General features: G+C 48.4%; 1 protein-coding gene across 5 annotated transcripts in view; it reads right to left on the bottom strand.

Annotated features, from left to right (window-relative positions):
* Nucleotides 1–3,321, bottom strand: part of Ltbp1 (latent transforming growth factor beta binding protein 1) — a 381,029-nt gene extending 377,708 nt beyond the window's left edge. For 4 of the 5 annotated variants that reach the window (XM_029531227.1, XM_029531226.1, XM_029531228.1 and 1 more), the window contains exons 1-2: nt 2,489–3,025; nt 1,427–1,497 (exon numbers count right to left, since the gene is read on the bottom strand). In XM_029531227.1, coding sequence (XP_029387087.1) covers nt 1,427–1,497; nt 2,489–2,964 — 547 coding nt within the window. In that variant the 5' untranslated portion in view covers nt 2,965–3,025. Of the gene's footprint in view, nt 1–1,426; nt 1,498–2,488 lie in introns of all 5 variants that reach the window. The other variant, XM_021218313.1, reaches the window with a different exon arrangement.
* Nucleotides 3,322–10,460: the final 7,139 nt, after the last annotated feature.

The raw sequence follows: 10,460 nt of genomic DNA, 5'->3' as shown, positions 1-10,460 counted from the left end.
CCGATTAGTGAGCTATTGGATGGAGCACAGGGCCCCCTATGGAGGAGCTAGAGAAAGTACCCAAGGAGCTGAAGGGGGCTGCAACCCTGTAGGTGGAACAAAAATATGAACTAACCAGTACCCCCTGAGCTCGTGTATCTAGCCGCCCAGCCTTTTTAGATGGGTTTTGGGCCCACCTAAAACTACAGACGCTAAACTACAACAAGGCACATTACTGAGTTTTATTATAAAACACAAGTCAACGAGCAGCTGAAATTTTTGGACAACTCCAGTTTACACAATAATAGCTCAAGCTCTGCAAAGAGAGCGTTTAAAAAGACTTGCTTTGGGAGCTGGACGTGATTCCGTTATTAAGAGCACTGGGTGCTCCCGCAGAGGACCTGGGTTCAGATCCCAGCACCAACATGGTGGCTCACAACCATCTATCCCTCTCTAATTTCTAGTTCTAGGGATCTGACTCCCTCCTCTGGCCTCTCTGTGTACGAGGCATGTACATCTTGCACAGATGCATAAAATAGTTTGCAAACTAATAAAAAAAAAACGTTAATGCTTACTCTTTTTTAGAGTGGAGGTAAATTTTTTCTTCCCAGCTAGCTTGTCGAGGGGGGCTTCAATACACATTTATCTTTATCTTTAACTTCACAATGTTTATAAGAATTGTCCTTCGGTGTTCTTATAGCTATGTGTGATTAATATTTTTTAAAAAAAAAAATACTGTTAAGCGTGTATATAAAGTAGGAAAATCCCAAGTGCAGGAGGATTCTGGGAAAATAACTGGACTTCGAGGATGGAAGGTGCTTGAGGCTCTTCTCAGGAAGCTTTATACACTTTTAATATCGGGCCTGGTGAGCTTGGGTCTGTGATCCCAGGAGGAGGCGGGGCTGTGTGTACAGATGCAAGAGTGTGAATAGCTCATTGGTAGAGAGCTTGCTCAGCACATAGGTAGCCTTAAGTTCGATTCCCCTGTGCAACTACTCCAGGAAAGGACCCCCTACTTTCCATTCTTCGTTTGCCATCAATGTCGACAAATGCTTTTTATTTGTTGGTGCAAACGCGATTTTTGTTCTGGCGCACAGCCTACCCTCAACTAGGGTTTTTTATTTTGTTTTTTGTTTGTTTGTTTGTTTGTTTGTTTGTTTTCCCCTAAGTGAGACAGGCATAAACATCAGGGCTGAGTGCAGGGGCATGCTGGATAACAGAATCCTGAAGGACAAGTATAATCCATCCCTTCCTAGATGGTTATACGGGCTGCAGGTGTACTCTATTTCAGATTTCACCTTCCCACGGCCAGTGCCTGCCTCTTCAAGAGGCCTCTGTAGAACCTCCCTAACCCAACCTGACCCTCTCCCTCCCACTCCCCCCCCACACACACACACAGCCCCACCTGGTCCGCTGTGCAAGGCCCGCGGTGAGTACAGTGACTTACGTTTGGTGCACCTCTGGGAGCCTGGAGGTTTACTCCACCCGTGACAGCACTGCCCTCCACAGACATTGATCCTGAAACAAAGCGAGACCTCTGAGTCCAGCGCAGTGAATTCAAGCTTTCGGAGTGTTCCTGAAAAGTCAATCTCTTGCTTACACATTCTTCTCGATTAGAGAGAGATCCAAAGTGTGCCCAGGATGCCCAACCCAAAGTTGCTCAAGTGGAAGGGTCGGGGGGGGGGGGACCATTCACCTGGGAAGGATGGTGGAACCAAGGGATCTGCATAACAAGCGTGCAGTCTTAAAATCCAAACAAACGGTTGTCTCTTAAACTCCAAATTAAAGCAGAGTCGAGTGTATTCTTCATATTCTCTGGGCCCACTTTGCTTCAGAGAGTAGTATCCCACCCCCCCAACCCCGAACCCCTCCCCCTTCCCCCCCTCCGCGCTGCCAAAAGAGTGAGATCACCCTGAGAATCCATCCCTGCGGAAGGGGGGAACCAAATGTCCAAATTAAGTCGCCCCCATCCTAACTTGTGATTAATGGGGAGAAAGCTGTTCAGTGGGGTTATTTACCAGCACCGAATAACAAACTTTAATCCCTACTGCTGTCCACGTGGAGTCTCACCCCCCAACCCCTTACCAATTTAGGACCCACAGGTGCCAGGAAACCCAAGTAAGTATACAATTTCTGGGATGCTCAAGGAGAGCTGGGTCTTTAGAGCCAGCTTTCACTCACAATCCCTTTTTCATTAGGTAAACCAAAATAAAAAACTGAGTTGCAAGAAGTTTAATTGATGCCTTGGGATTAAACTGTAGTGACTTCATGTTTACGCCCATAGTCTAGGAGCAGAAGGGTTTGCGCACAGGAGGTTACGCCCCGGGGAAGAAATAAATGCCTTTTGTGTTTCCCCGCAGCTGGGTAACAATGCACTGAGAGTTAAGCACCAGTAAAAAGTGAGCGGGCTTCCCCGGTGCCCACCCCTTCCCGCAGCGCCCCCGGCGGGGAGACGGTTCCCTGGCCCCGGCGGGTCCCAGCGCGCGAGGCAGGCAGAGCGTGGGCTTACCCCTGCAGCTGCTGCTTCTGCTGAACCTGCAGTCTGGAGCCCCCGGCGCTCTGAGCGTCCTGCTGCACTTGGGAGCGCACGACTTGCCTGCCATGTTTGGCGAAGCGAGTGACTGCGGTCTGAGCACCGGCCTTAGAGTGGAGCTGCCGGCCGGGCCCCCCCGGACGCGCGGGCTCGGGTGGCAGCGGAGATCGGAGCCCCGGCAGGGCCGCGCCGCCAGGCTGGCTGGTGCGCCGGGTCCGCTCGGCTGGAGGCCCGGCCAAGGCGCGGCTGGAGGCGGCTGTTGAGCTCCGGCTGTACCTGGCGTCCAGTGCGACGTTGAAGGTCCGCGGGGGCCCAGCCAGAGGCAAGGCTCCCGCCGGCAGACCCGGGCCCGGGCGCACCACGTACGTGATCCTCCGCACCCGGCCGTGCGCAGACCACGCTAGCAGCCCTGCCCAGAGCAGGAGACCCCACCTGAGCCAGGCTCCCGCCATCGCGGGCAGTCTCCGGCCGCGCGGCTCGCCCTGCCCGGGCGCGCTCCCTCGGTATCCCCAAGGACTCCGCGGAGAGCCCGTGCGCCGCGGGGTGGAGGCCAACTGGGTGGCCGCAGGGGAGGAAGCTTTGCGGGCGGCTGAGCTGCAGCGGACCCCAGCCGAGAGTGGAGGCGAGCAGGGGGCGGGAGTTGGGGTGGAGAGGAGGGGAGGGGCGCGGGCTGCTCAAGGTGAGGGTCCCCTGGCTCAGGCGAGGTGTCGCCGGGTGCGGCTGGGGTGCTACGGGCGCCAACCCCGCGAGGGTGAGCGAGGACGACCGTGAGCGCTGGACGCTCAGAGGCAGCCCCGGCTGCAAAGTCTTTTAAAAGTTTCTTCTCCCCGGTGGAGCCCTGTGTCAGATCTGAACAGCCAATCTGCGGCAGACGTGACGTCAAGCAGCAAATCCTAATTGGGGAAAGCTCGAGATGAGCCGGGAGAATGAGCCGCCACCCTCCGCATCCAGAGATTGGGGCTATGGGTCGGGTGGACAGGGGTTCCCGCTCCCCAGTCCCAGGAGAAGACAAAGGACTCAGAAAGGTAAGGGAACGGCCCTTTCCTTCTAGCAGCCAGAAAGGATTCGAGTAATACAGTTTGGAAGCGCAGGCACTTTTACTCGAGTTTGCTCGGTTACTGTCTGCAGAAGTTGGATTAAAACGCTAGGTCCGGTCCCAGAAAAGGCTATGCGAGGTAGGGTGAGTTGTCCATTGGAAAGTGATTAGCTCTATTAGTCGGAAGGACTGCAACCTCTAGAAGACTTTGTGGTACCCGGCTCCTGGCATTGGACGGTCAAGAATGCGGGATGGGCAGCAGGGGGCGCCCGTGTAGATGAAGAAAATCGCAGAGGCTGCCCTGCCCTGCCGGTGGTCTTGCAGTGGAGTGGAATGGAGCATTTAGGAATTTCTCTCTCTCTTCTCTCTCTCTCTCTCTCTCTCTCTCTCTCTCTCTCATGCAAAACAGAGTTTGAAGAAAACTCCTAACATCTGAATTAAAACAATGTCAACAGAATGAATGCTGTTTTTACACGACTGCAATCAAAAGTCCATGATAATAACTGTATATTTAAAGGGGGGGCTGGGACAGGAGCAATAGCTCGGTGGCTAAGTGCACTGGCTACTCTTTCAGGGGACCTGGATTAGATTCCCAGCATCCACATGTTGGTTCACAACCATCCAAATTTCCAGTTCCAGGAGATTTACTCTCTTCTGACCTCCAGGCACCCATACACACATTCAAACAAAGCAGTGACACACATAAAATAAACAAATATTTTTTTAAGTGAATTTAAAAGGCTCATTTCCCAGGCTTTGGGTTTCCTCACATATCTGTAATTTTGATTGTTCTTCATTTGCGGGTTTTTGGTGCATCTGCTTAGGACAACTGATAGCAAGTGAGGATGATTTCAGAAATATTGATAGTGGGAAAAATCATTGAGGATTAATCCAGTCACCTACTTTTCTCTGCATATTACAGAAATACGGGTGAGTATTCTGAGGAGACTGGGCCTGGAGGCCAGCAGCCTGAACACAAGCTTCCAGAAGGAGCACTGTCTGAGAGTCACTACTATCAAAGAAATAGCTCTGGACGCAGGGAGGAGGCCAGGGTTCCAGCTAAAATGATCACTAATTGCTACGGGCCACCGACACTTCACCTTTTCTCTCAGAAGCTCTGATTTCTCGACATACACACACAACAACTGGGTGAAAAGCCCCTCCCAGCCCTGAACAGGATAGCTCCAGTCCAACCTTAGAGCTGGGTTAAAGTGACCCAGGTGAAGAGGAGGGTCAAGACACTGTCCCAAGTCTGCAGCTTTGGGTTCTATAGGCAAAAGTACAAGGGAACAAATGCCTATCAAATGCCAGCTGTGCAAAAGGCCAGCAGATACACAGCATCTTTGTATCTCTCTAGAGCTACAAAGTATCCTGGGGCACAAAGCCCTTGTGTAAAGGAAACCTATCTGGTTGTCCCGGGAAGCAAGATCTAAATAAAGCATTAAAGAAGATAAGCAGCTGAATTAAGTAATGCTTAGAGAAAAATAACAGAAATCTCACAAGGCACTATTTGATTCCCATGGTCCCATAACCTAGTATAGCCCATAATTCTTTGTCCTCTTGTGGACAATTCATAACAGAGAATGTTTCCGAGCTGCAAGTCAAAACTGCCCCAGTGACGGCTTTAGGTGTCATATAGGGATTTTCTAAGCAGTTGTTGCAATGGACAGGGAGCAGGGAAGGAAGCAGGAGGCCAGACTGAATGCACTTTGATAAGAGAGGCCATGGGATGGAAAGGGCAAAGGAGAACAGACGAGGGAAATGACCCAGGCAGCAGCATCAACAAGGAGTCTTTATTAATCTTCAGTGCTGGGTGAGCCTTCCTAGCAAGTGTCTCCTAGGTCCAGGATGGGGGGGGATGGCATATATCAACACTGCTTCCAGGACAGAAGCAGCTGTCTACAGAGGGCACAGCTGGAAGCAGACTCTGGGGGGCCTAGCCTTGCTACTTGACTTTGAGCAAGTCATTCCACCTGTCTGGAGCTCAATTTCTAGAGAATCTGGGGCTCTGCTTGTAATCGCTGCATTTGCAGTAAGACTGGTTTTTACTCTGATCTATGGCTCTATGGAGAAGTGTTTTCTGTTAAACAGCTCAGTAAGTAAGAGCACCCGGTGTGCAACCACAAAGGCCTAAGTTCAAATCTCCGTCACCCACATAGTAGCAGACCACATGGTCACAAAAGTTCATAATTCTAGCACTGTAGGGGAAAGCAGAAGAATACAGGGACTTGCTGTTATCAGCCTAGCTCCTGGTATAGGGAAAGACCCTGTCTCAAGGAACTAGGTAGAAATGATCACACAGGGCATCCAGTGTCCTCCTCTGGCCTTCTCACAAATACAAAGGCAAGCATGAGCACATGCATACATACATACATACATACATACATACATACATACATACACCACTTACATATACTGTGTACACACCATAAAAAATTACAAATGTTTTCTACTATCGAAAATGTACAAGGTAGCCGGGCAGTGGTTCCTTAGCCTTTAATCCCAGTATTTGGGAGGCAGAGGCAGGCAGATTTCTGAGTTCGAGGACAGCCTGGTTTACAGAGTGAGTTCCAGGACAGCCAGGGCTACACAGAGAAACCTTGTCTCAAAAAAAAAAAAGAAAAGAAAAGAAAAAAGAAAAAGAGAAAGAAAGAAAAAGAGAAAGAAAGAAAAAAGAAAGAAGGAAGGAAGGAAGGAAAAGGAAAAGAGAAGAAAAGAAAAAAGAAAAGAAAAGAAAAGAAAAGAAAAGAAAAAAAAGAAAAGGTACAAGACAATATTTTTTTTCTCTTGACAGCAATACAGGAGGGGCCACTTCTGATGCTTCTTCAACCAAATTATAACCTCCAAAATGAATGTTCACCCCATCCCTATACATGCTAGAACACATGTGTGTCTACATGTTCATGAATATGTTAATAAATGCGTAAGCAAAGAGTCCCACTCCCTTGCTGCGGGCAGATGCTGGCAAAGTCAGTTTTCCACACAAGTTTCTTGTTTCTTATATAACTAGCAAGATAGTCTCTGAGAGTTGTGCTGTGTTCCCCATGCAACTTCACATGAGATGGCTGCTCATCTTGAACACGGAACTCACTATTAATCCTGAAGGCCCAGTTCCTGTCAGGCATTGAGATCAGCCTTTGCCAAGTCTCAACCAAACTTAATGCCACAGACCCTGAACACACACACACACACACACACACACACACACACACACACACACCCCAGGGTTCAAGGTCCATTTATACTGGCAGTACACGACTTCCTCGTTCAAAAACCAAGTCTTTAAAGATCTCATAAAACTTCTTGGACTTCAGATGGTTTTTAGAAAACAATACTCAGATGAGCTAAGTGTAAATGAATCAGAAAAGAGGATTATGTTTCCCATCAAAACCCATGGGTTTGAAGATTAGGGAAGAAAGAAAGGCTGGCAATTGCCAAACATTTCAGAGCACTTTGAGACCATTAGTCAAACTCAAAATGCAGCCAGGTTCCCTCATCTCCACACTTTATGAGTTTTGTAATTGAAAAATCTTTCTCTACATTTAGGATAGGCTACAAGTCAAATTTAGTGTCTGCCTGTGAGCAAAAATGCCTCCACACGTATTTTCTTCAGCCAGGGAGTTCATAGAGCCCCACCCCCACCCCTGTCATCTCTGGTCTCACCAAGAAATTCTTAGAAAGAGAAAATGGGAGCTGAGAGGGGAGAGCCTTTAGAAAATCATAAGTCTGTACGCAGTGTGAAGAGGGAGGGACAGCGAGAGGAAGATGGAGGGTTGGAAGGAGAGAGCAGGATGCTACAGTTTTCATCAGTGTCTTAAAGGCGTGGTCTCCAGAGTAGTATTAGTGGAAGGTGATGGAACCTTTAGCAAAAGTAGGTTTGTGGGAAGCCCTCAAGCCTTCAGGAGAGATTGTGGGAACATGATCTCTTCCTGTTGCTCTTTTGACTTCTCGAGTCACAAGGTGAGAAAACCGTTCTGCCCCATGCCCCTGCCATAACGTGCTCTCTCAGCAGAGAGCAAGAGAAATCAGGGACTGGGACTTCCAAACCCATAAACTGAACAAGCCTTTTCACTGATAAAGCTTATGACCCCCACACACGGTATCTCCTTCTCTCAGCAGACTAGAGCTGACTCTGAGAGAAGGAGAAATGGAGAAATGGCTTTGTCAGGGAAAGATTCGTAGTACAAGGACGAATAAAGGGAGCCTTGGCAAGCGAAGAACAAAAATGAACCATGGGATTCGGTGTGTGAAGATGGGACAGACAGACAGACATGTGGAGAGGAAGGGAAAGAAGAAACATGGTTAGGACAGAAGAACCTAACCTGAGAGTGGAGATGCATGCCTGTGAGCACTTGGAAAAATAACAAAAGAAGGGGGGGGAGGAAGGAAGGAAGGAAGGAAGGAAGGAAGGAAGGAAGGAAGGAAGGAAAAGAAAGGAAAGAAGGAAGGAAGGAAGGAAGNAAGGAAGGAAGGAAGGAAGAAAGAAAGAAAGAAAGAAAGAAAGAAAGAAAGAAAGAAAGAAAGAAAGAAAGAAAGAAAGAAAGAAAGAAAGAGAACCACCAACCACCCGTGGGCATGACTTCTCAGGCTGCTAGCTCTGATTCTTGCAGCCTTTTCCGAACACCAGCCAGTTCTGACCTGAACATCAACTCACTCTGGTTTGGGCTGGAATTAAACCCACACCCTTACAGTGTGGCTAGCTGCCTTGCACCTCATACAAAGTAGAAGAGACAACAAATCCCACATCCTGCCTAGCTGAGGAGGCAAGGCAGAGAGGGGCTCTTCAAGTACAGACAGACTCCAAATAGGTCCCTAGTTCACGCTCATAGGTCCCTCTCTCTCGTACCAACTATTCTTTGAGAAATCGGGAGTGAAGCCTTGTGCTGAGACACACATGTGTAATTCAAGATCTGGGGAGAAGGGGTGGGGTGAGGCAGGAGAATTCGGAGTTCAATACCAGCCTGAGCAAACACTGAGAGGCGGCCTCAGAAAATATTAAAAAGGGGAGGTAAGAAAGGCTTAAAGTGTGTAACTCCCTCCCCCAGCCCTGGCTCAGTCTCAGTGAGGAACAGCCAATAACAGAAGATGTTAGAATCTGTCAGCTGAGCCTTGTGAGTAAGATAAAGACAAGCCGGCCTCACAAAGAAACCCAAGGTCCCTCCACTGTGGGCAGCAAGAAAAGCTACGGGGGTCCCCGGCATTTCCCTCCCCTTAAAGTATCTTTAGTTGTTCTTCAATGAACATTCTCTGACTATCTGGCAAGGTCTGAAAATTGCTTTTGTTGAGCCTTTAAAAAAAAAAATTCAAAACCAACTTCCATGTTAAGTGCAGAACTTAAATAAGTACAATACTGAACTGCAAATCAATGCGTCCCCTGAACCAGTAAGTGCCTTTGTGTTGGCCATGAGCATCTGGCCTTGACAATCCTGAAACTTCTGTACAAAGAGCATATGGCTAATATGGCAGGTAAACAAGTAAAGGCGCATGTGTCTAGCATTGGAAAGAGAGAGGGAAGGGGGAGGGGGAGGGAGAGGGAGAGGGAGAGGGAGAGGGAGAGGGAGAGGGAGAGACTTGAAGAGGCAGCAGAGAAATGGCTCAGAGGTTAAGAACTGCTCTTAACAGAGGGCTGGTCTTCAGTTCCCAGCACCCGTGTGGTAGTACACAACCATACATAATTCCAGTTCCAAAGACTCTATTGCCTTCTTCTGGCCAATCTGGGCACTGCATGCACACAGTGCACAGACACATACAAGTGAGACATGTAAAATAAAAAATAAATGTCTTTAAAAGGAAATAAGGAAAACGGACCCTAGAATGGGCAACAAGCTCTATGAGGAGAGAAAATGACAAGATCCTGGGGGTATGGGGGGTAGGGGTCAGAATCATGAGCCTGCCTTTACTCCAGTTTAAAGAAGACAGTCAATAAAAAAAGGAAACATATGAAGTTTAGAACACATGAGTTTTCTGCTCTGATTTAATCATTCTAGCCCCGTCTGAGTTGCCTTACATGGTTGGCACACAGTGGAAGGTTCTAAATGTAATCTGTTAATTCAGCTTCCGCTGAGGTTTCAAGTACTTGCATTCAGAACTTCTTGTTTTCAAAACAAGTTTTTCTAGTTAAATTTGTCTTTTGAAAATTTCAGACATGTATATACCAAGCCTGGCTATTACTCTCCCCACCCCCACTCTTCCATCCCTATGACCCCATCTCCACCCCACAAGTCCCTTTTCTATAGTCATGTGGGGTTTTTTTGTCTTCTCTCAAGACCCAGTGGGTTTAACCAGGGCCATCTGCAATAACGGAAGGTTTGAAAGTGTCCCAATTGGAGCCCAGTAGATTTGCTAGTGATTAGCAGCCTGCAGTGGCTCCTCCTAGAACCTGCCAGTGGCCACCACTCCGGTTGAAGATGGAGAAGAGCCTCTTGAATCTCTCTCCATGTGTGGGTGTCTAATGGCAGGGCCACGCTCATGCAGGGTCACTTGCTGGAGGTGGGCACACGTGCATTTGAGTTCTTCATCTGAACGGCCGTATCATGGCCAGATTTCATTCCACAACACTTCTATCTGTGGACGTCTATGTTCCTCCCACCCATCTTCTGAAGCGTTCTTGGAACCTTAGAAGGGAGAATCTAAAAGTCTTTAGTGATGGGCACTCTATCTTCCCCTGGTCTTAGCAACTTGAGCATTGATGTGTCTCTGCACCCGTTTTTCCTCAGGAGCTGTGGAACCCTTGAGTAGATGTGTTAAGTGTAGCTGAAGTCCTACACGGATGTGAACTGTTTCACGTGGGCACAGCCATGTCAAAGGCCAATAGTGCCTCAGACCATGGAAGATTGCCAAAGCCTTATGGGGGTCTACATAAAACTATCTAGGAATGATTGGCTAGTGTGTGCAAAAAGTACAAACCGTAGC

This window comes from Mus pahari, chromosome 18 (assembly GCF_900095145.1).
Source record: "Mus pahari chromosome 18, PAHARI_EIJ_v1.1, whole genome shotgun sequence".
Lineage (NCBI taxonomy): Eukaryota > Metazoa > Chordata > Mammalia > Rodentia > Muridae > Mus > Mus pahari.
The sequence above is the reverse complement of the archived record's forward strand: the minus strand, read 5'-3'. Positions and strand labels throughout refer to the sequence as shown.